Consider the following 25,755-nt stretch of genomic DNA (forward strand, 5'->3'; position numbering starts at 1 on the left):
AGTATAAAATACTGTAGAGTGAAATAAACTACTATATACTCTTCTGTAGTTTATTAGGCAAAGTTCATTTTATTTAACTCACTACTGTGTTAACAATATAGCTATAAAAAGCTTCAATACAAAACTTGTATTAAAATAACTAATATCTGACAAAAACTGAAGTACACAAAAGGAAGTAGGCTTTCTCATACCGTTAAGACTTCTTATACATCTTATATCTAAATTTTTAAGCAGACTGTCATCTCGTAGATCCAAATCTTCTGGAATTGTCTGCAGTGCTAATCTTGCAAACAAAATATCAATCTGAAACACAAACAAAACAACATTCCATATCTGTCAAACTACTTTTAAGGCATTTCTATGGAAAAAAAAAAAAAAAAAAAAAAAAAAATCCCAGCACTCTGGGAGGCTGAGCCAGGTGGAACACTTGAGCAAGACCAGCCTGGGCAACATGGCGAAACCCCATTTCTATAAAAAAAAAAATACAGGCCTGGCACAGTGGCTCATGCCTGTCATCCCAACACTTTGGGAGGCCTGGGCAGGCAGATCACGAGGTCAGGAGATCGAGACCATCCTGGCTAACATGGTGAACCCCGTCTCTACTAAAAATACAAAAAAATTAGCCGGGCATGGTGGTGGGCACCTGTAGTCCCAGTTACTGGGGAGGCTGAGGCAGGAGAATGGCGTGAACCCAGGAGGCGGAACTGCAGTGAGCCGAGATTGCACGACTGCACTCCAGCCTGGGTGACAGAGCGAGACTCCGTCTCAAGAAAAAAAAAAAAAAAAAAAAAAAAAATACAAAAAAATTAGCCAGGCATAGTGGCACGCACCTGTGGTCCCAGCTATGGACCTCCCATGCACGTGTGGGAGGCTGAGGCAGAAAAATCATTTGAGCCTGGGAGGCGGAGGTTGCAGTAAGTCAAAACTGTGCCACTGCACTCCAGCCTGGGTGACAGGAGTAAAACCCTGACTCAAAACAGCAAAACAAAAACCTAATTTTCCTTAAAGCCAGGATCTTTTCATTATCTATGAACATGACAATGTCCCTCCAAAAGTCCAAACTATATTATTTCGTATCATAGATATTTTAATTAGATAATTTTAAAACATGGCAATATAGGCTGGAGGTGGTGGCTCCCGCCTGTAGTCCCAGCACTTTGGGAGCCAAGGCAGGAAGACTGCTTGAGGCTGTCTTCAAGATCAGCCTGGACAACATAGTGAGACCCCATCTCTACAAAAAAATTTAAAAATTAGCCAGGCATGGTGACAAGTGCCTGTAGTTCCATCTACTTGGGGGGCTGAGGTAGGAGGATCCCTTGAGCCAGGAGGTTAAGGCTACAGTGAACTGTGATTGCAACACTGCCTCTAGCCTGGGTAAAGTAAGACCCTGTCTCAGAAAAAAAAAAAAGAAAAAAAAAACAACAAAAACATGGCATTATTTTTAAAACTGAAATGGAAATGTACAAATACCTGGTTGTCAGTTTAATCACAATTAAGTCTGATGTATTAAGTCTGTTGAATGCATCTACTGGATATAGTAAGTCTACTAAATACATACACTGAATTAAAGTTAACTGTTTAGCTCTTCATCTATATGAATTATAAATTGATTACATACTAAAAAGTACCCAAATTTAGGCAAATAGCCTTATATTCAGCCAAAAATACCTCTCAATAAGGGGAGATCTCATTATACACGAGAACTTAAAAGTACTCAAATATAAGGCAAACATCCTTATATTTAGCAAAAATAACTCTCAATAAAGAGATCTCATTATATCTGAGAACTTTTATGTCTATAATACTACAGTATATTTTTCCAATTGAGTTTTAAGTAAAACAGAAACACTGGGGAAAGTACAGCCTAAAACAACCAGAGTTAACGCTAATTTTGAAGACACAGAATTCCACTCACAAAATTGTTTCTTTTCTAAAGGAAAGGTGAGAGTGCAAAGAAACAGCGCAGCTTTGGTAGTTATCTCTGAGGGTATGATTTCATGGTTCCAAAAATGTGGATGTTGCTGTAAACAAGCCTGTTATAAGATCACTTTTTTTTTTTTTAGACAGAGTCTTGCTCTGTCGCCCAGGCTGGAGTGCAGTGGCAGGATCTTCGCTCACTGCAACCTCCACTTCCCAGGTTCAAGTGATTCTCCTGCCTCAGCCTCCTAAGTAGCTGGGACTACAGGCACACGCCACCATGCCTGGCTAATTTTTTCTATTTTTAGTACAGATGGGGTTTCACCATGTTGGCCAGGACGGTCTTGATCTCCTGACCTTGTGATCCACCTACCTCGGCCTCCCAAAGTGCTGGGATTACAGGCATGAGCCACCGTGCCTGGCTATTAGATCACTTTTTAAAAAGCAGTATTTTAGGAGCACATTTTAAAATATCATTTAAACACACCTACAGAAAAAAAAATTGTACTGTTACACAAATAAGTACTTGTGGTCTAGGATAAACTGTTCAATGAAAAAGAACGGATTTCAAAGTCTCCCCCAGTTTGGACAGAAATAAAGATTATATGCTCATAAAACTAGGTAACTGAAAAAGCAACTCAGTAATAATACTGACACATTTTTTAAAGGATGGAATTACTTCAAAAAATATTGAAATGTGAAAATGATTACTAAATTTCCTAAAATATTATGTTCCTAAAATATTATTTTTTAATATAGCATGTGGAAAAGAAAACCAACACATTAAATGCTTTAAGTAGCCATCTAACTTTCCATCTTGATCCTGTAAAGTTTACAAGGTTAGGTCAGGTCTCCTTCCAAAAAAATGTCCTCTTTGTCAGTAATATTCTTTTTAGGAAAATGAGGCATCAACTTATACTTTATATTACAGATAATTTTTACATTTACTTAAAACACTGACAGTAAATCAAAACTACATGAACTTGATAATCCCTTACCAAATTTAACATTTTATGTCTACTTACTAAGGTCAGTCACTTGACTTGTCATAAAATACAGAGTTGAGCGTCTTATGCAGCAACCTTAGATGCAGCCATTTTTTTTTGCAAAATAGCACAACAGTGAATTATCTTTTTTATTTTTTAAAGAGATTAAGTCTTGCTATGTTGCCCAGGCTAAATTTAAGCTCCTGGGCTCAAGAGATCCTCCTGTAGCAGCTTCCTGATAGGTGCACATCACTGTACCCAGCTTCAATAAATTATTTCTCTTACAGTTTCCAAAATGTTACAATCTTCACTTTATTATCTGTGACTTTCCAGTACCATTCTGTACAGCAAAAGTAATGAATTACTAAAGTTGCTTCACTGTCAACTTTATTCTCATCACTTTAATTACACACATTGAAAGCAGCAAGGAGAAATGAACATCATCTCAAGAATTTGAGTCCATAAATCCTCCCCTATCGGAAAATATTTCAGCACTCACACTTTTCTCCCAATTTTTAAATGAAGTCAAAGCAAAGCGTTACTTGCAAAAACACATTATGCTACTGCCTTAATGAGACTAAAAGCACACAAAACTGGCATATGGAAAGGCTACCAAAAAAACTTTTTTGTAATAGCATTTCAATCTTAAGGTTTCATTACTTCTGTTTTAGCTCCAAATTTCACTTGGTATTTTTTTAAAAACTTATAATGGTATATTCTACAAAGAACAGGCAGTCACTTCCATTTAAAAGCCTTAATTGTTACTAATATCACAACCAACTCGCTAATTATAAACTTTAAAATAAACCAAGTTTTTAACCTATATCAATCAAAATTAGTGACAGCACATAGCAAGAACTGTCAATTTGAACTATACCTTACCTCTATTCCATCAAAACAGAGTTTAATAACTGGTACAAATGCCTCTTCAACAGCCTATAAGGAAAGTAAACAAGTTTAGGGTCTCTGAAACTACATATTAAGCCTCTACTAGTGTTAGTACTTTAGCAAAACACCTCACACAAAAATAGCTAGCTTTAAACTGGGCTGTTTAATCAGACAAATCAGATCAGAAATCAAGATTCAAATATTTGATTTCACCCACTCATCAGATGTATGATTGTGGCCAGATTATTTCATGTTTATTTTGTTTGCCTCAATTTCCTAATCTGTAAATGAGTTTATAATTTTAGGCTTGCTGTAAAGAATTAAAACACAAACACATATGCCAAGTGCTTAGAAGGGTTTGGCAAATTGCAAGAACTCAATAAATGATGGCTATATTGTAAAATTCACTCATCTGACTAAATGAATGTTCATAACTCATCCCATTTCACCCCGAACATTTACGCACTCTTAAATCTTTTACTTCTTCCTGTAATTTCAACTTATCATAGAATGAGGTGAAAAAGTCACTTCGATCAACATGTCTTGGTGCAACACACAACGCATCAATATCAGCACCTAAAAAAAATTAAGCCCATCAACCACTAATTAATATTACAAGAAAATTATTTTGCATCCTATCATGGTAGTATTTGATGTTGAGAATCTGTTTAACATACTGGTGAGCTTCTAAAAATGTTCCACCCCTTACTAAAAATTACCAGTCAATGGAGGACAAACATGATTTTAATTGATGGGGTATATTTTGATCCTGCAGCATCCTCTATTTATAGTGGCCCAAGTAAACTGGGAGCCCAAAGAAAGACGGCTCAGCAAGTACTTTCATGGTAGAGAGGGAATTATTCAAACATACACCCAACATCTTGATGTCATTAGTCATAGCCATGCTCACTGATTAAACAAAAAAAATAGTTTTCCTCTATGTACTACGTGTTTGGTGCTTACAGGCTCTCTACCAGGCCCCTAAATGGGACCTACAAAATAAACTTCAAGCAGAAGTATCCAAAGTAGACAACGGTAAAATACTTGTCATTAATTCAGTGCTTGATAAGAGGCCAGCACTGAGTACATAGGCAGAATTTTAAAAAGGAGAATTAAAATCAATTGGGGTCATAAAATGGAGAGATTAATGTGGAATCAGGTCAACAGTCATTTTCCTAAAAGACAAGATGCTGAGGTATGACTCTGAAAGCTATTTATTATAACAGAATATTCAAGAACAGGAAGAAGGGTGTACAGCACACAGGATATATCAAAAGTAATGTACTAATGGGACAGAGTGATGGGAGATGGAGAGAGGGAAGGATACTTGAAAACAGACAACACTATCCTGGCAGATACAGTTCATGGTTAAAGAATACAGCCTCAGCTGGGCGTGGTGGCTCATGCCTGTAATCCCAGCACTCTGGGAGGCCGAGGCAAGTGGATGGCTTGAGCCCAGGAGTTCGAGACCAGCCTGGGCAACACAGGAAAACCCTGTCTCTACCAAAATAAAACAAAAAAATTAGCCAGGCATGGTGGCATGTGCCTGTAGTCCCAGCTACTCAGGTGGCTGAGGCCTGAAAATCACTTGAGCCCAGCAGGTGGAAGGTGCAGTAAGCCAAGACTGTGCCACTGCATCCAGCCTGTGCAACACAGCAAGACCCGAAGACAGTACAGCCTCAGGATGCCTGAGTTGTACCTACTCTACCAGTAGAAGGCTGAGAAAAACTGTTCAAGCTTTATTGTCTCTTTTAGTCCCACTACTCAGGCTCCTGTTTGTTATGTGAGAATAACAGTACTGGAAGAACTAAATAAGATAATGAAGATTTCAGTACTCGGTGAAAGAAAAGCAGCTCAATAAATGTTCTTTGCCATGGTAACATTTTTATTGTGTATTTATTTGCATAGAGGAAATAACTACAAGTATAAACTATTAACTGATTATCATTGGCTATGAATACACATTTTTGGGGTTTGCTTTTGCTTAGCTATATTTTATAATTTGTCTATAAAGGTAATAGCGGGGGCCATCCACGAGCTTTTCTTTTTTTTTTTTGAGACGGAGTCTCGCTCTGTCGCCCAGGCTGGAGTGCAGTGGCGCAATCTCGGCACACTGCAAGCTCCGCCTCCCGGGTTCACGCCATTCTCCTGCCTCAGCCTCTCCGAGTAGCTGGGACTACAGGCGCCCACCACCACGCCCGGCTAATTTTTTTTTTTTGTATTTTTAGTAGAGACGGGGTTTCACCATGGTCTCGATCTCCTGACCTCGTGATCCGCCCGCCTTGGCCTCCCAAAGTGCTGGGATTACAAGCGTGAGCCACCGTGCCCGGCTGAGCTTTTCTTTAAAGCTAGAATTCATTTTTATTTCCAGAGTGATAGTCTTCTGGTGAGGGAAAATGATATATATGTAGATAGCAGCACTGTACAAAAGAGCTCTCCAAAGGAAAAACTACTCTGTATCTGTACTTTCCAATGCAGTAACCACTAGCCATACATGGCTACTGAACATATAAAATGTGGATACCTCTACTGAAACTCTGAGTTTTTAATTTAATTTTTTTTTCTTGAGACAGGGTCTTGTTGTGTCACCCACGCTGAAGTGTAGCAATGCAATCACAGCCTTGACCTCCCTGGGCTCAAGCAATCCTCCTGCCTCGGCCTCCAAAGTTCTGGGATTACAGATATGAGTCACCACACTAAGCTAATTTTATTTAATCTTAATAATACTTTTGGACAGTGGCAATATAGAAGTCAGCATTATTTTACATCTTTCTTACTGAAAAATTTAGACTCCTCAAAGCACTCTCTCTTCCATGCAAGCCTAAGCTATATGATACACAAGTAACTGAGATGGGTAAGTCATAATTTTTAAGAACTAAAGGGTCCCTTTCTAAGAAAAATGAAATAATACTTACCTTTTGTATGCACTCCTAATCTGTAAGATCCAAATGTAAAAATTTTTCCTCCAACATTTTCAATTACAGATTGTGGAAGATTCTGTTGAAACAAAAAATGGTTATTTTGCCAGTGGAGCACAAGGGAAACTATTCAAATGATACTATACTGGGGTGGGGGAGTGGATCCAAGAAAGATTACAGTGTAAATTTATATAAAGGGTATTCAAAGTCTATAAAATTGTGGCCAGATTATTTCATGTTTATTTTGTTTGCCTCAATTTCCTAATCTGTAAATGAGTTTATAATTTTAGGCTTGCTGTAAAGAATTACAACACAAACATTTGGTAATAAAAAATACCAGCCCCTCAGATCAATCATATGTGAAATTCAATTTTCAACTTTTAAAGAAGTTTATTCTTTATTGTTAGAATCTTGCCATATTTCTCGAAATTGCTATAAAGAAGACTGTGATTGAGAAGATCACGTAATCCCACAGGAGCACGTTAGAATCAGGGACTTTATTCATGACAAAGATGCTGTATATAAAATGAACCATCAATTTAGAGTTATAATAAAAACATATTCTGATTGCTTTAAAGAAAAAGATTATATTCAACAATTTTTACCAAATATCCCACAGCATATTAGAGTTTTTTTTATCATATCAAGTGACTTGAAAGCCAATAATAGCCACGCGTGGTGGCTCACACCTATAATCCCAACACTTTGAGAGGCTGAGACGGGCCAATTGCTTGAGCCCAGATTGAGACCAGCTTCGGCAACATGTGAAACCCCGTCTCTACAAAAAATGTTTTAAAAATTAGCTGGGCATGGTGGCGTGCGCATATAGTCCCAGCTAATCAGGTGGCTAAGGTGGGAGGATTGCTTGAGTCCTACAGGTCGAGGCTACATGAGCCATGATCACGCCACTGCACTCTAGCCTGGGTGACAGTCAGACCCTGTCTCAAAAAAAGAGAAGGGGAAGAGGGGAAGAAGGGAAGGGGAAGGGGAAAGGGACAGCAGAGCAGAGAAGAGAAAGCCAATATTGGTAAATAATTGCTTAGTTTTTTAGATTTCCAAAAGGCTTTAGTGAAGTAATTTAGAAACAACTAAATTTACTTTTCTTACTCAGAAAGAGTAGAGTCATTAGGAAGAGGGAGAAAGCATTCAAAAACTGCCTTCCTGGCCCTGGCACTAGTGTAAAGTCCCAAGCTTTACAGTTTAGTATTCAATGGCCCTGCTCATAAGAATGACAAGGTCTGTCCAAACAAAAACAATTTTATTAAGTGTTTAGTCAATATTTCCTTTTACCTAACTCCTCAGTATAATAAAGTATCTATTCAGTACCAAAACATGTAAAAGACCACCCCCCTCCTCTCAAAAAAAAAAGGACATAAAATGAAGTGTTATTTCATACTCCAAAAAAACCCTAAAGACAAATTCTAAAGAGTCAGAGACTCTTGTTTTTTAAGAGCATATTTAACCATCGCTATAGAAAATAGACAAGTTATGGGTGTAATTTTTTTTTTTCTGAGACGGACTCTCGCTCTGTCACCCAGGCTGGAGTGCAATGGCGCAATCTCGGCTCACTGCAACCTCTGCCTCCTGGGTTCAAGCCATTATCCTGCCTCAGCCTCCTGAGTAGCTGTGATTACAGGTGCACACTACCACGCCCGGCTAATTTTTGCATTTTTAGTAAAGACAGGGTTTCACCATGTTAGTCAGGCTTGTCTCAAACTCCTGACCTTGTGATAAACCCACCTCGGCCTCCCAAAGTGTTGGATTACAGGCGTGAGCCACTGCGCCCGGCTGTAATGTTGTATTTCTTAAAAGTAAGCAAAGCCTTTGTCTTCCTATGTTTAGATATTTTAAAACCTCAATGGCAACGCTGACCTGGTTATTTAAAATTAGCCAGCAAGATGTGTGCAGAAGTAGCCTACAAAGGAGGTGAAGGAGAAACTATCTTAAAACACTGGTCCACAGACTTCTCTATTAAGAATAACAATCTTTTGAAGAATACACTCCAATGGTACTTTCTGCAAGGATGTAAACATTCTGTCACTGTCACTCATCACTGTTGAGCGCTTGAAATGTAGCTAGTGTAGTCAAGAATCTGAATGTTTAATTTTGATTAATTTTAATTTCTATTTAAATACCTGGCTGGTGACTAGTATATTATAAACTACATTTTTAGATACTAGTATGTTTATACCTATTATCATCATTGTAACCCAGAAATTAAGATTTCTTAATTCAGGTCATGGAAAAACATTTTCACTTGCGAAATCTTTTTCTCATTTTTAAGTCAAGAGTATTAGATGTCAAACAAACCAAAAAAAATCTTATTTTCTATCAGAAACTAAAATCAATAAGAAACATATGGTACGTAAAGTCCACAATTTAGAATACTACATTTGCTTAGGTTTAATTTGCATTTTGAAATATACATATACATTGCTTTAAGTAAACAGTACTATAAATTTGATTAAAACCAAAAGACTACAACTTTTCTTTTAAGTTGATACCCTCTCTCCCTGCTCTATGAAATTTTTCCTTTACCCTTGGTTCTCTTTTCAACCTTTCAGTTATATTATAGATTAAACATGGATTTTGTACTACCCTGGAAAAATTACCACTATTTATGTTATTTTTTTTAAATGGGTCAAATGAACTCCACACACAACTCTACAAATACATGTTCTCTACCAGAAGAAGCCCAGCCATGTATTTATGAGTTGCATGTATGAGTATTCATAATGAAGTGTTAGAAACTCAAAGGCGCCGGGGCAGTGGCTCACCCCTGTAATCCTGGCACTTTGGGAAGCCAAGGCAGGCAGATATCTTAAGCCCAGGAGTTCAAGACTAGCCTAGGCAACATGGTGAAAAGCCATCTCTACAAAAAATTAGCCAGGCTTGGTGGTGCTCACCTATAGTCCCAGCTACTCAGGAGGCTGGGGTGGGAGGATCACCTGAGCCCGGGAGATGGAGGATACAGTTATCTAAGATCATGCCACTGTACTCCAGTCTGGGCAAGAGGGAGACCCTGTCTCAAAAAAAAGAGGACAGGAACAGTACCTCACGCCTGTAATCCCAGCACTTTGAAAGGCCAAGGTGGGCAGATCACTTGAGGCCAAAAGTTTGAGACCAGCTGGTCAACATGGCAAAAGCCCATCTCCACTAAAATACAAAATTAGCTGGGTATGGTGGCGCACACCTGTAATCCCAGCTACTTGAGGGGCTGAGGCAGGAGAATCAGTTGGCCGCGGGAGGCACAGGTTGCAGCGAGCCAAGATCGTGCCACTGCACTTCAGCCTGGGCAACTGAGCGAGACTGTCTCCAAAAAAAAAAAAGGAAAGAAAGCTAAGAAAGAAAGGAAGGAAGGAAGGAAGGAAGGAAGGAAGGAAGGAAGGAAGGAAGAGGCTAGATGCTGCACTGGCTCACGCCTGTAATCTCAAGCACTTCGGGAGGCCAAGGAAGATGGATCACTTGAGGTCAGGAGCTCAAGACCAGCGTGGCCAACATGGAGAAACCCCGTCCCTACTAAAAATAAAAACAATAGTTGGGCATGGTGGCGCCCGCCTGTAATTCCAGCTACTCAGGAGGCTGAGGCATGAGAATCACTTGAACCCGGGAGGTGGCGGTTGCCGTGGCACCACTGCACTCTACCCTGGGTGATAGAGTGAGACTCTGTCTCAATAAAGAAGGAAAAAAGGAAACCCAAAGAACGTTATTATAGAAAACTAAATAGGCCAGGCAGTGGCTCATGCCTGGAACGCTAGCACTTTGGGAGGCCAAGGTGAGAGGACTGCTTGAGGCCAGGAGTTTGAGATCAGTCTGGGCAACACAGCAAGACCCCACATATACCATTGGCCAGGTGTGAAGGGACATGCCTATAGTCCTAGCTACTTGGGAGGCTGAGGCCAGGAGGGTTGCTTGAACTCAGGAATTTCAGGTTACAGTGCACTATAATGGCGTCACTGCACTCCGCTTGAATAACAGAGCGAGACCCTGTCTCAAAAAAGAAAAACAAAAAACTAAATAAATATTCAGTTTGAATAATACCTGAAAATCTTTTTTAAAAACTGTGGCAGAATTTCTTAAAAGGTTAGATGATTCTCAAATATGTTTAAAGCACCTTTTTGGAGAAACATCCATTATTTCTGTGAAGAGTGTAAGTAGTTTACAATTACTGAGTTTCAGTTTTCAAATGTTCCAAACAGAGTACTATACTTATTTTTAAAAATCCCTTAACTCAGTTCAGTTTTTCCTGCTTCCAAATTAACTAGAAAAATAATGTAAAATCTGTTATCAATAGTCTAAAATTGACTCCACATTAAAGACTCTAAATCCACTCAAATAAGAACAGGTTATATAAGACACTTGCTGTGTTTAGTTGGCTATATACGATGAATTATTTCATATACAAAAAGGTTGCCTTACCTTACTTTCACTGATTTCTCGTATCCACTCTTTTACCAGGTTATTTAGTTTTCCCAAAATTAAAATCCTGTTGATAAAACAATTACCAATCAAGTATTCCAGATCATTACTGATTAAATTTCTTAGTTTTAAATAGGCGTTCTTCCTAAATTATGAGTTTTTAAGTGATGAGAAGCACAGTATATTGTAGTTAGTGTGCGCTCGCTCGCTCGCTCTCGCTCTCTCTCTCTCGCTCTTTCTCTCTCTCTATATATATAGGCACTGTTACACTGAGTAAGGCATTCTTCTTTCTCCAGACAATTCAGTACTATAACAAGCAAAAGCATTAAAAAATCAAAATTCTTCAGAAAAAAATAAATAAATAACATCAAAATTAAGGGAAGAGAACTCTATGTAGAAAATAAAAGTTTTCAGTCAGGTACGGTGGCTCACGCCTGTAATCCCAACACTTTGGGAGGCCAAAGGCAGGCAGATCACTGGAGGTCAGGAGTTCGAGACCAGCCTGGCCAACATGGTGAAACCCCATCTCTACTAAAAATACAAAAAATTAGCCGTGCGTGGTGGTGGGTGCCTATAATCCCAGCTACTCGAGAGGCTGAGGCAGGAGAATCGCTTGAACCCAGGAGGCGGAGGCTGTGGTGAGTCAAGATCGCACCATTGCACTCCAGCCTGGGCAACAAGAGGAAGACTCCGTCTCAAAAAAAAAGAGAAAGGTTTCTCTCTTAAGTATCCCTCTTCTCCAAAACAGATATATAGATCTGGGCAAATAACCCTGGCCTTCTAAGTAAGTAGAGAATGCCTCAAAATTAGTTTATGTCAACGCTAATAAAAATTTCCGAGTTAAAAAAATATAGAATATCTATTTACCTGCGCTGCAGTTCCTCTTCCTCTTCAAAAACCCCAAAGGGTTTCAATGTCTCAATTAGTTTCTGTGTAAGTACGCAGTCAGTCTCCTTGGGGGCTGCTAAGCTGATAGGAGAAGTAATGCCATAGTGCTTCTGTGGCGGTTGTGTTTGTTGTGATCCCTGTGTTGTAACTGGACTGTAAATAAAATTGGATAAAATTACTGCCAAAAGAATTCTACAATTTGAAACAAATCAGTATGACCAGAAAAACTAATTTAGTAACACACATTTCTAAACATGATTGGTTCCCTGCAATATCCCCAAAATTTTTATGTCAAAAAGTGACCAAAAGCAAGTGACCAAAAAGAGAAAATCCCGCCCCAAGGATTTTAACTCTGCCACTACTTAAACACCTAAGTTAAAATCCAGACCAAATACATTGCTAGAGAAAACACTATCCAGAATATAGTAAACTTCTGAGAAATTTCACCTCTTGAAAAGAAGCCAAAATCTGTTTCTTAAACATTGATAAACACGCTACAAAAATGCTACTTTACCAATATAAGACATTCCCCAAATGAAACCTGGCATCTGGCTCACCATGAATGAAGTTCATAGATAATGAAGTAAATAGCATAAACTTAAACAAAATTTGAAGGGAAAGAACTATATTCACCCTAAGCTTGTTAATGATCTTTTTAAGAGATTTACACTTCGATAATGATGCTAGTCTAAAAGGTTTATTTTACACACACACACACAGAGCTATTTTATCCATTTTAAGTTCCAAATTTGTAAAAAGGCATAGCATGCTTTAAATGCTTAGGAAATAAATCTGACTCGATCTTTTTTCTTAAATTTTTTTTCATTAAATTAACTTTAAAAAGTCAACACAATAATTTTAAACTAACAGTTGAATAACATACAAAACCAAGTACACGATAAGGAAAGACCCAAAATCTAGATCAGTTATTTCTCCCAAATTCTATTCCTTAAGAAATTAAGTGTTTATAGGCCAAGTGTGGTGGCTCGCCTCTGTAATCCCAGCACTTCAGGAGGCTGAAGTGGGAGAATGGCTTGAGCCCAGGAGTTGAGGCCAGCCTGGATAACATGCTGAAACCCTGTCTCTACCAAAAAAAAAAAAAAAAAAAAGTATATTTTGCACACACACACAACTACTTTTTATTTTTTGAGATGGAGTCTCGCTCTGTCACCCAGGCTGGAGTACAGTGGTGTGATCTCAGCTCACTGCAACCTCTGCCTTCCAGGTTCCACCAATTCTCCTGCCTCAGCCTCCTGAGTAGCTGGGACTACAGGTGCATGCCACCATGCCCGGCTAATTTTTATATTTTTACTAGAGACAGGGTTTCACCATGTTGGACAGGCTGCTCTCAAACTCCTGAGCTCAAGTGATCCGCTCCCTTTGGCCTCCCAAAGTGCTGGGATAACAGGCACGGGCCACCATGCCCAACCACAGCTACTTTTTTACCAAGTTCTAAATACAATTTCTACTTTAAGTTAAAGTGTGATAATCTACATAAGCAATAAAGTGCTAAATCTAAGAATGCTATGCAAGTAAGGCTTGTGATACATTTACTGAACAAATCCACTGGGTTCCGGTCTATACTGCGGCTGCTAGACGGTTCTGTAATTTGTCTTGTGTTATCAACAAAGATCTAAGAATGCCAGGAAGCCCATACTGCGTGTTACTAATTAGCTGCTGGACTGTGTGTCATCTATTTACTGTTGCCTGGTCTAGTTACATACTGTCTTAATTTTAATTCAGATTTTATAGTAACATCTACTGAATAAATATGAATCAGACTTATCTCTTGCAGAAATTAATTCACATTAGATCGTTTCCTCCTGCCCCTTTAATCTAAGTTGCATAGCTACTCGAAGCTATAATGTTAATCCCCATCAGCATTAAGCATTTGCTGAAGACTTGCCCAAGCATGGTGTCTCACACTTGTAATCCCAGCAAATTTTGGGAGGCCGAGGAGGGCAGATGATTTGAGGCCAGGAGTTCAAAGACCAGCCAAACCAATAAGGCAAAAACCCATTTCTAATAAAAATACAAAAATTAGCCAGGCATGGTGGCATGCTATAATCTCAGCTACCGGGAGGCTGAGGCAGGAGCATCGCTCTAACCTGGGAAGTGGAGGTTGCGGTAAGCCAAGATCGTGCCACTGCACTCCAGCCTGGGCAACAGAGCAAAACTCCAACTCAAAAAAAAAAAAAAAAAAAAAAGCATTCGCTGAAGACAAAATAAAAATGTTCTATTTTCCAATCGTATGTAGCATGTCCTAAGGTTAAAATATACACATGAAATGTAACTGAATTCATAATATCTTGGTCATTACACACAGGTTTTTTTTCCCCCAGTTTTATTGAGATATCATTGACATACCAAAAATACTGAACGTAATTAATGTATATAATTTGGTGAGTTTGGACATATGCATACGCTTGTAGTTCCATTAGCATAATCAAGGTAATAAACACATCCATTACCTCCAAAAGTTTCCCTGTGTACCACTCTGGTTTTCTGCCATAAGAGCACGCAACTTGAGATCTACTCTTAAATTTTCAAGTGCACAATACAAAGTATGCTTACCACATATCCTAACGTAACTGTATTATCTTGTGTTATTCATTGCTTCATGAGTTTTTCTGAATAAACTACAGTCCTTCACAATTATCCTGGGATTATGAATGCTTTTATAAATGATTTTAACATGAGTAAAGCCAGAAAAAGTGTTAAAAACTTTATTTTGTCTAGGCTGGATCTGGTTCAAGCAAGGAGAGCTTTTAAGTCAAGTATAAGCTGAAATTATACTTTTGTAGCTTCAAGCAATAAACCTCTATTTTTGTTTTGTGCAAGTAGTATGTTTCTCTGCATTCTTTTCCATTCTCGAGGAATTAAATTCATTACCAGTTCAGTTTGGATCATTAAAAAAACAGAGTATCCACTGTAAGATTCCTAAATCTTTCCATTTTTTTCTTACTCAGATCTTTAGACTTTCCTTGTCACAATAAACAACGCTTGGAAAGCTCCTGTCTACTTTAACTTTCTCACTAGAACATTAGAATACAGGCCCTGATTTCTAAATGTGCACAAGACTTGTTCAGCCTAATTTGAAAAAATACTGATTACACTAACATTTTGATGGGGAAATAAATCAGACGCAAGCTGGAAATTTTTATTTACTTTATTCCAAATGTAGGCACATCATCTCGCCTCAGTATTACTTTGTGTCAAGATAAAACCACATGTGTTCCATCTAATTCAAGAAAGAACATATATGGGCCAGGCACCATGGCTCATGCATATAATCCCAATGCTTAGGGAGGCACAGCAGGGGAAAATCACTTGAGGTCAGGAATTTGAGACCAGCCTGGGCAACATAGCGAGACACTCATCTCTGCGAAAAATAAAAATTAGCTGGGCTTGGTGGCACATGCCCGTAGTCCTAGCTACTCAGGAGGCTGAGGCAGGAGGATGGCTTGAGCCCAGGAGTTTGAGATAGGAGCCCAGGAGGGAGGGAGGGAGGGAGGAAGGAAGAGAGGGAGAGAATGAGGGAGGGAGGGGAAGGAAAGGGAAGGAATGAAAAAAAGAAAAGGAAAAACTATGTTAAGATAGATCTACCAAATAAAAAGAAACAAATGCATACTCTTGAAATTTATAAGATACTTGTGTCTCCAATAAAAATGGCTCAGCATGAGCTTAAGGAGCTAGACTAAGAATTCCAGGCTCCCAGATGTTTCAAACGTCCAAAACGTCCAAAGTAGAAACATTAAACATTGCAACAGTTTAAATGGAAGTGAAGATTTTCCATTTAACATTAGAAATTAAGTAGAGTGATAAAACAATTAAAGGAATCTTTTTGTTGCTGTTCTCTTTCTAGCAAAACAAAACTATATACTCCAATATTGGGCAATCTGGAACATAAACCTCCAAAGATTAAGAATTCTTCTGCCTTACATATGCACTGACACTCTCCTGGAACCACACACCAGACAGCTACCAATCCCAAGAATGCAAAGTTCCTCCTCCCATTCTTGAACGCACTAGACATCTGCCCATTCTAGAAACATTTTTACCAGTATTTAGTTTTCTTCAGACACTATTCTACTTTGAAAAATAAACTCCTACAATTTACGTAACACAGAAAGGAAAAATACAAACCAGACATATAGCTGCAGTATTTGTGATTCCTTAAAATGTCTTCCTGGTTTTTAATAACAAGAACACTGTGCTTTGCTTGAGCAAGGGTCCATTTTCATCTCACCAACATAATTAATATTTACCTTCAGGGTATTGCCTGAATTCTTAAAGTGCAACTGGCAGCCAGATCTAGCAAGCTCTCTACTCTATAAAAATACAAAAATTACTGTATTTCCTTAAGAACTATTTTTAGTAACCTAATTTTTTGCTCCATTGTGTATCTATCCTTATTCTTCCTTTTCATCCACGTCTAATGCAAACATCTTGCCAGTTTTTAATATTATGACTAAAGCATTCTTAAAAGTCTTCATCCTTTCTGCATCAGAGTTACACATAAATACATACCTACGTATAATAGTACATATATGAATTCTGCCCCCTCTCAAAACCACAAAAGACAGCCAAACACTCCTCCCCTACAAACACACCTTTTCTTACAGGTTCAAGGCAATGTATAAAGAATTTTCAGAACTCTTCTCTCCTTAGAATATGAGGAGTTTTCTTTTTTTTTGAGACGGAGTCTCGCTGTGTCCCCCAGGTTGGAGTGCAGTGGCACGATCTCAGCTCACTGCAAGCTCAGCCTCCTGGGTTCACGCCATTCGAGGAGTTTTCTTTATAATATTTAAATTATTCTCATCAAGGCAAAGTTCACATAGAACACGTGCCTTTTAATTATTTTAATTTTAACATTCTATATAACAATTCCTTTTCAATTATTCTAGTTCTGATTCTTGGCAATCTTGGTCCCAACTCCTTTCCTTCTACTCCTTTGTCACATGGTTCCACCATGCATACTACTACTAAGTATGTCTTCCTAAAATATAACTCTATACTAAAAAACTGTAACTTCTGGTAACGGCATTCAAGGCAGACTACAAAGTCTGGTCTCAACTCAAAAACAATCTGATAAAAAAGGAAGAAAGCAGGCCTGATTTCACTTCTGCTACTCGTCGTATTACTCTGGTTTCATTTCTGCCACTAGTTATATTATTCTTGGTAAGTTGCATCTCTGTGGATTTACCTTAGAATTTATTGTATCTCTTCATTACTTTGGATAACAAACTAGGAATTTTACAACTACAACACATAACACTAAAGAGCAGTTTCCAAATACGAAAGTTTTTAGACCAAAGCTGAGAAACAGGTCTTTCCTTTCCCCATGCAGGGCTGTCAAGATGACTCTAATTAGGATAAATATTTAGGAACTTAGAAAGAATAGTGACATTTTTGTTGACTGTTGGCTGTTTATTTTGGCCGGATATTTGTTCAAAAGGTTAGACATTCAACTTAACTAATATATACAATCTCAACTATCAAGAACCACCTTAGTACAGTAGTTAGAAATGAAATGCAAATAGGCTGGGCATGGTGGCTCATGCCTGTAATCCCAGCACTTTGGGAGGCCAAGGCAGGCAGATCACGAGGTCAGGAGATCGAGACCATCCTGGCTGACACAGTGAAACCCCGTCTCTACTAAACATACCACAAAAAAATTAGCCGGGCGTGGTGGCAGTCGCCTGTAGTCATAGCTACTTGCGAGGCTGAGGCAGGAGAATGGCATGGCATGAACCTGGGAGGTGGAGCTTGCAGTGAGCCGAGATCCCTGCACTCCAGCCTGGGCGACAGAGCGGGACTCAGTCTCAAAAAAAAAAAAAAAAAAAAAAAGCTATCTAATGCAAATAGTGCAAGTTCCTATGATTTGTTAACTGGAGTTTAATGGTCATACATTCAAACAGGCAAAGCATGACCATCTTTGGACATATACTGATAACCATTTTAAGTCAGTGAAGACAATTATGAAATACTCAAATGGCTTTGACTGTCCAAAGTAAAATCTAAAACCCAGATGCTATTTCAAAAATATTTAAAAAGCATAAAGGCACTAAAAGAAAACAAAAAACATTTTCAGAGCCTTAGTCAAGCAAGACACGGAACGCAAAAGCCATAAGAACAGGTTTACTTATATCAAAATATTCCAACTTTTATATAATAACAATATAGCACATAAGGAAAGTTAAAGCAAATGATAAAAGGAGAAAATACATGCAACTTATGCCAAAACAGCAACAGTCTGAATACATAAAGAACTCTTCAATCAATTTTAAGTTTCACTGCATATCAGGGAAGCAAATTAAGACAACCAGATTAATGAAAAACAAAACTTAATATATGTGGTAAGAATGAAAGACAAAAAACCTCCAACGCTGGCAATGGTGTAAAAAAAAAAAACGAGCCCTTTTTCATCACGATGAAAGCAAACTTGTTACATCATTTTAAAAAGCAATCTGATATTTATCAAAATTAAAAATGCACATACCAATTTTAAAAGTTTGTCTAGCAACTTTATCTCCAGCGATCTATTTATTACAGAAATACTAGGACAGAAGGGTCAAACTGAAAGCCCTGAAGTTGGAAGACATATTCTCTTTAATCACACATTTTTAAAATATAAAATATTACATAAAAAGCTAAATCCCCAGGCCTGGTGCAGTGGCTCAGACCTGTAATCCCATCACTTTGGGAGGCTGAGGTAGGAGGATCCCTTGAGCCCAGGAGTTTGAGACCAGCCTGGGCAACATAGAAAGACCCCATCTGTACAAAAAGTTTAAAAATTAGCCAGCTGCAGTGGCATGCACCTGTAGTCCCAGCCACTCAGAAGGCTGAGGCAAGAGGATCTCTTGAGCCCAGGAAGCTGAGGCTGTAGTGATCCGTGATCACACCACTGCAATCCAGCCTGAGCAACAAGCAAGACTCCATCCCCAAAAAAAGCAAAAAACAAATAAAAAATATATACATTTCCAGCCACTGCTAGAGTATGGGTGCAAAGACTGGAAGACAGACCAAAATAGGGACCTGAATTCCGGCACAACAGAAATAAGCTTGAAATGAGCAGCGTCTATCCCAGGGCTATCCTCTAAAAAGGGAGCTTCTTTGGTACTTAGTTCATTCACTTGTAAATTAACTCTCTTGATCTCATAGGTTCTGGAATTTGAACCTTTCTCATAGAACTAACACAGAAAGGTATTCAAGGTTGTTCAATGAGCAGAGTATGCAATGAAGTAAAACTGGAAACCACCTAAATATCCATCAAAAAAGAACTGGTTAATTACAGTACATGCTTACAACTTAAAACTATGCCAAAATAAAGCAATGAGATAGTACGTGTAGCAGCATGTGTATCAGGAGGAAAAAAAGTGGCAGAATAGAATTATGATCATAGCTGCCATCCACTGAAATTTCAACATATCCCACATATTAAGTCAAGCACTTTACATTATTCCCAATTTTTTTCTAACAACTCTTACTATTAAACTAAGAAAGAAGGCTTGACTAAGTTTACTGGACCAGAATATGAACCCAGATAGCTGATTTCATAGCCTATAATAATCATCTCTATACTGAGGCACCTCTGTACCTCATTTACAATATGTAGTCATATAGACAAAGATTTTTTTTTTAATTTATTTTAGAGATGGGGTCTTGTTCTGTTGCTCAGGCTGATCTAAACTCTTGAGCTCAGGCGATCCTCCCTCACAGCTCAGATTACAGGCATGCACCATGACACCCAGTTTTTTTTTTTAACTATTTGTATGTCTACAACACATTCATAGAAACACGACCAAGCGGAATTGAGACTGTAAAATTTTACCTTATATTTTATAAACTTGTTTCAATATGTTAAATTATCTGAAGTAGATATTAATAATCTTGCAAAAGTTGAAAGTTAACTAATTCTACTGTTCACCATTAAATTAGAATAGTTATAGCAAGGAGGTTAAAATCACCCCCTAAAATGGCAGCAAGGGGCACCAAACAAATCCTCAAATTAAAACAATAATTAGCTTTTGGTTATTAGTTAAAACTCAGTTTATGCTAATTAAAACACTATTTTGTGAAATAAACCAAGATTTTTTAAATAGCTTTTTAGTGCAATACTCTGGCTAGAAATAGTAAATCCGAAGCAAATACTGCTTTATTTATTGCTCCAGGAAGCTGCTAGGGCGGCCAAGGTTATTAAACATCAACTCAATTTTCCTAAAAGCACTTTTTTCTCATCTACCTTTTGTCAGAAAGTACAGTATTTATTAGGTTGAAATGTACCAAATTCCTAAATATGCATAAAAGACAATGCTAAATAAAATCAGAAATATAAAGATGCTTAAGGTAGTCTCTGTTTTCAATGACAATCTCAAATTTAGTCTGGGATTCAGATCCTTAAACAACAAGTGCAAAGTAGAAGCTTGGGGAAAAAACCATTAAAGAAACAAAGATAAAATCATGATTATGCCAGAAGGTTAAGGTGTACACAGTAAATGATCGGAAGGGAGAGGCGTAATCTAGGCAGATGACTACTAACACACAAAAGGACAGAAAATCATATTTCCATTGGTGTTTTCCTTAAATAGTTAATGTTTAAGTACTTTGCATCTTAATTTAATTTTTTTTAATAGAGTCAGGGTCTCACTACGTTGCCCAGGCTGGTGTCGAACTCCTGGGCTCAAGGAATCCTCCCACCTTGACCTCCCAAAGTGCTGGGATTACGGGCATGAGCCACCACAGCCCGCCTGTGTCTCAATTTATACAAAACTCATCAGGCACTACTGATTAATCCCCACCTAGTGATATTAGGCATTTGGAACAAGTTGTGGCCCATGATATTAACAGTGTCAACTGCCCCAATTTATAGCTACTACTTAACAGAAAACGCTTTATTATCTGCATGACAGAGTTAAAACTGAAAGCCAAACTTGCTAAATCTTCTTCTTTGGAATCAATTAGATAAACTACAGTAACTTATTTAAAGTAACAATTCACCACAGTAGAATTTGCTGTTTAAAGGTCTTAACCTTAATGTGCTCATTCAAAGGACATGAACAGAAGATACAAGGGATCTCTCTAAAGTATCTCAATGTGCATTAAATATTAATTCTTAGCCAAAATAATACAATCTCCTTTTTCACAAGGCATACAGCATATGATAGTAGCTTAGAGGCAAGAATATCGCCAAAATAACGTATTTGCTAAGAAATTAAAACAACGGTTAACTGGCCCACCGTAAGGTGTTCTGTGTAAGTGGTACTAAAAATATTTAGATCCCACTATGTTCTTAAAAACGTACTGCAGGTGGGCCATCCAGCCAATATTTAGTAAAGCAGTAGCAGAGGCTCAAAGATGATGTAATAGTTTGTTTATGCTCAAGGGGAATAAAGCATGTATGATAAAGCCCAAGGCCAAACTGAAAATTCAAGGTTGCTTATGCAGAGAAAGGGTACTTGCTATTCAGTTACTACAATGGCCAAGTTATTTTTCCTCACTTCCTAAGGGTACTTCCAACTGCCCCTTTGCGCACAAGCGCATGTATTTGTGTGTGTGTGTGTGTGTGTGTGTGTGTGTGTGTGTGTCCCCCTCTCTCTCATATGGCTAGGAGAAACTTAAAAAAAAAAAAAAAGCCAAATTGTGCACTCCTACATCAACTTGCCAAGTACAACTTGAAAATGAAAGAAATGTAAATTTAATAAAGTATGAAACAGGACCTGAAAAAGTACGAAAGAGTGTGAAAATGTATCAGAAAATAGTCAAAATTATAGTAAGTCATAGTATTACAGACACTAATTTCAGGAAATGCAATTTAAATGTTTCTAATGATCAAAATGACAGAAACACTATTCTTGATCAACCTCAAAATTACAAAAAACTGCCGTAAAATCCAAGAAGCCAATTTCTGGACAAAATATAGAGGGAATACAAATTCGAAAAATAATTCTGTAACAAAAGAGGAAGAAAGAAATCTAACAGAATGCCTTTATTTTTTCTTTCCCAAATCCTTAAGTTTCCACAAATGAGATTGCTATACAGTTCAGCAGGCCTACATACAATCCAAAGATTTAAAAAACAAAAAAAGGCAACTCCCACAAAAGGTACTGGCCACAAAGCGGCGTCTGTAAGTGGCAAATCTGTGCATGGCTTTAAATAAGAATATATACACAAATAAAGCCACTGAAAGTAGTCGTGTGCCACATAACAGCATTTTTCAGTCAATGACAGACCACACATACAACAGTGGTCCCATAACAGCGTGATACCGTATTTTCACTATTCCTTTTGTGTTTACATACATTTAGATACACAAATGCTTCCTAATGTGTTACAACTGCCTACAGTATTCAGTACAGTAACATGCTGCACAGGTTTATAGCCTAGGAGCAATAGGCCATATCATACAGCCTAGGTGCATAGCAGGCTATACAATTTAGGTTTGTGTTAAGTACACTGTTCCCACAATAAAATCACCTAACACATTTTTTCAGAATATATCCAATCATTAAGCAATGCACAAGATCTCAGGTTCTATAGTATGTTACATTCTGTGTATACTACAAGTATACACTATATGTTACTTTTGTTTATATACTTTTGTATATATTTTTTATGTAAATACTTTGAGACTTAAATGTTATACACACAAAAAAATTGAGCCTGAAAATTAATTCTACTTGAAACTATACAGAGATTCCAACTGGCCAGGCCTGGTGGCATGAGCCACCTGTAATCTCAGCATTTTGGGAGGCCAAGGCAGGATTGCTTGAGCCTAGGAGTTTGAGAGCAGCCTGGGCAACGTGGCAATACCCTGTCACAATAAAAAATACAAAAATTAGCCACGTATGGTGGTGCGTGCCTGTAGTCCTAGATACTCGGGAGGCTGAGGTGGGAGGATCCCTTGAGCCTGGGAGGTCAAGCCTGCAGTGACCCATGATTGCACCACTGCATTCCAGCCTGGGCAACAGTGAGACCCTGTCTCAAAAATAAATAAAGACTCCAACTGAGCTAACCACACATGGTTCCCTACAGTGTCCACAGGAGACGGTACAGTGTACTGGAATGAGAATGGAACATGGAATCCAGAGCTGATTTAAGCCCCAGTCTACAATTTAGTACCTTTACGACCTTGGTCAGGTATTCTTTTGAGCCTCAACTTTAACCAACTTTTAGGGGAACCAATTACCTCCTATAATGTTGCTGCTTTGTAAATCATAAACTGGCAATGTCCAATTATTTAAAAGCTGCTAGGTAATTAGAACCCTGAACATACAGAATAAAAGAGACACACACACTCTCCCAAAATGAGAACTAGCTAAGAAGCCAAATAGTCTCATTTTACCTGAAAGAAGGCAGCTTTATAAACTTGCCTAGATAAAACTGAAGATGAAATTTAATTGTAATGTTAACCTAAAGTTCACTTAGTTATCCAGGAACAGAATGTTCTGATGAGCCAAAACCTTTTTAAAGTTGTTATCAGGCCAGAACTGGCGTCTGCCTTAAGAAGGTGAGGAAAACAATCAGGGATAGGAACTGAGTAGGCTCATAAATTTACTCAACTCCAATACCTTGCCTTCCAACTTCTCTACCAAAAAATATGGACTGAAAACATGTTTAAGGTAAAACACCACATCTCAAAACTATAATCAACGTTTATTAAGCAGCAATTCACTACAAAAACTCCAAATTTTAAAATCTGAGAATCAAAATCTCTCATAGTTCTGTTATCTTTCCTAAAGGTTATCTACTACATTGTTTTTCACTGACAACAACAACAAAATTTTATTTAAATCACAGACAGTTGGGGTGGGGTGGGGTGCAGTGTTCAGAAAACCACCAGACAGTGTTCAGAAAACCACCAGAGGCCAGGCATGGTGGGCCTGTAATCCCAGCACTTTGGGAGGCCAAGGCAGGCAGATCACCTGAGGTCAGGAGTTCGAGACCAACCTGGTCAATCCGGGAAACTCTGTCTCTACTAAAAATACAAAAATTAGCCTGATGTGGTGGCATGGGCCTGTAATCCCAGCTACTCGGTAGGCTGAGGCAGGAGAATCACTTGAACCTGGGATGCAGGGGTTGCAGTGAGCCGAGCTAGCACCACTACACTCCAGCCTGGGCAACAGAGCAAGACTCCATCTCAAAAACAAAAAACAAAAAACAAAAAAACACCAGAGGTGCTGCATGGGCAGCTCATACCACCACTGAAAAGTCTACTTCATCTTGGGGCAGCTGTTCTCAGGCAGGATTTCTCAAGTTTTCAAACATTTTGGTCTCAGGACCCCTTTACAACTCTTAAAATGTATTGAGCACTCCAAAGAGCTCTTACTGACATGCATTATGCTTACCAATATCCACTGCATTGGAAATTATAAATGAAGAACTTTTAAAGTATTTATTCATTTAAATAACAAGAAACTCATTACATGTTAACACAGCTTTAAAAAACTATTTTCCAAAACAAAAAATTTAGTAAGAATGGCATGCTTTTGCATTTCTGTAAATCTCTTTAATTCTGGCTAAACCAAAGATGGCTGGATTCTCATAGCTGCTTCTGCATTCAATCTGTTGCAATAAATTGTTCTAGTTGAAGCATATGAAGAAAACCTGGCATCAAACCAACATTATAACTGTTTCTTTTTGTTTTGTGGAGACGGCTATGTCACCCAGGCTGGTCTTGAACTTATAAGCTCAAACAATCCTCCCACCTCAGCCTCCCATAGTGCTGGGAGCAACATTGTAACTGGAAAAGAGGAGTATTTAGTCTTTTCAATTAATTATGAGTAGTCTTCTTTGTTACGACACCAGAACTCCACAAGAGGCAGTTTTGCAAAGATTAGTTACAATATGAAGTTAAAACCCTATTAATAAACCCTCGGTACTCTGTTGCATTAAAATCTGGTTTACCTTGCACTCTGAATGTACCCTTGAATGCACATATGATTTTATTACATCACAAATGGTCATTTGGAAAATATGGGTTCACTGAATTATACAGGTCTACCAAATATTAAAAAACATTCTTTTTTTAAGCACACATTATACAGCATTAAAACTATATGCATTAATATTACCACCAATGTCAGCAGAAACATCTTTTAAGTATTGGGAAAAACTGTCAAACTCATGATGGAAAAGCAAGCTTTCTAAAATTCTATATTTTGCTTGAAAGCTCAAATTTTGGCCAGCCGCGGTGGCTCACACCTGTAATCCCAGCACTTTGGGAGGCCGAGGCGGGTGGATCACCTGGCGTCAGGAGTTCAAGACCAGCCTGGCCAACATGGCAAAACCCTGTCTCTACTAAAAAATACACAAAATTAGCTGGGCGTGGTGGTGGGCGCCTGTAATCCCAGCTACTTGGGAGGTTGAGGCAGGATAATTGCTTGAACCTGGGAGGTGGAAGTTGCAGTGAGCTGAGATCACGCCACTGCACTCCAGCCTGCATGACAGAGCGAGACTCCGTCTCAAAAAAGACAAAAAAAAAAAGAAAGCTCAAATTTTTCACTGGCCAGGAATAGTCAGTTGTTTACCTTGAAGTGACAGACTTGCTTTATTCTCATGTAAGTCTCCTAAATACTCAAATATGAATACCCACAGTTCATCACTTGTTCTTTCAGATAAAAATGGAGCTCCATGAAAACACTAGTTTAGCTCACAAATCAACATACAAGTGCTCCTCAAAACCACCATTCTACTCCCCAGTATAAAGCTTCACAAGTACTTTCCGTGGTCACAGTACA

The 25,755-nt window shown here is 38.3% G+C and overlaps 1 protein-coding gene across 3 annotated transcripts in view; it reads right to left on the reverse strand.

The window, feature by feature from the left end:
- The window catches only part of PAPOLA (poly(A) polymerase alpha), a 65,913-nt gene that overhangs the window by 36,263 nt on the left and 3,895 nt on the right, over positions 1-25,755 (reverse strand). For all 3 annotated transcript variants that reach the window (XM_030802355.1, XM_030802357.1, XM_030802356.1), the window contains exons 2-7: positions 11,996-12,169; positions 11,129-11,195; positions 6,707-6,788; positions 4,258-4,367; positions 3,786-3,839; positions 192-303 (exon numbers count right to left, since the gene is read on the reverse strand). In XM_030802355.1, the coding sequence (XP_030658215.1) occupies positions 192-303; positions 3,786-3,839; positions 4,258-4,367; positions 6,707-6,788; positions 11,129-11,195; positions 11,996-12,169 (599 nt within the window). The remainder of the gene's footprint in view (positions 1-191; positions 304-3,785; positions 3,840-4,257; positions 4,368-6,706; positions 6,789-11,128; positions 11,196-11,995; positions 12,170-25,755) is intronic.

Source organism: Nomascus leucogenys, chromosome 22a, assembly GCF_006542625.1.
Source record: "Nomascus leucogenys isolate Asia chromosome 22a, Asia_NLE_v1, whole genome shotgun sequence".
In the NCBI taxonomy this organism is placed as follows: domain Eukaryota; kingdom Metazoa; phylum Chordata; class Mammalia; order Primates; family Hylobatidae; genus Nomascus; species Nomascus leucogenys.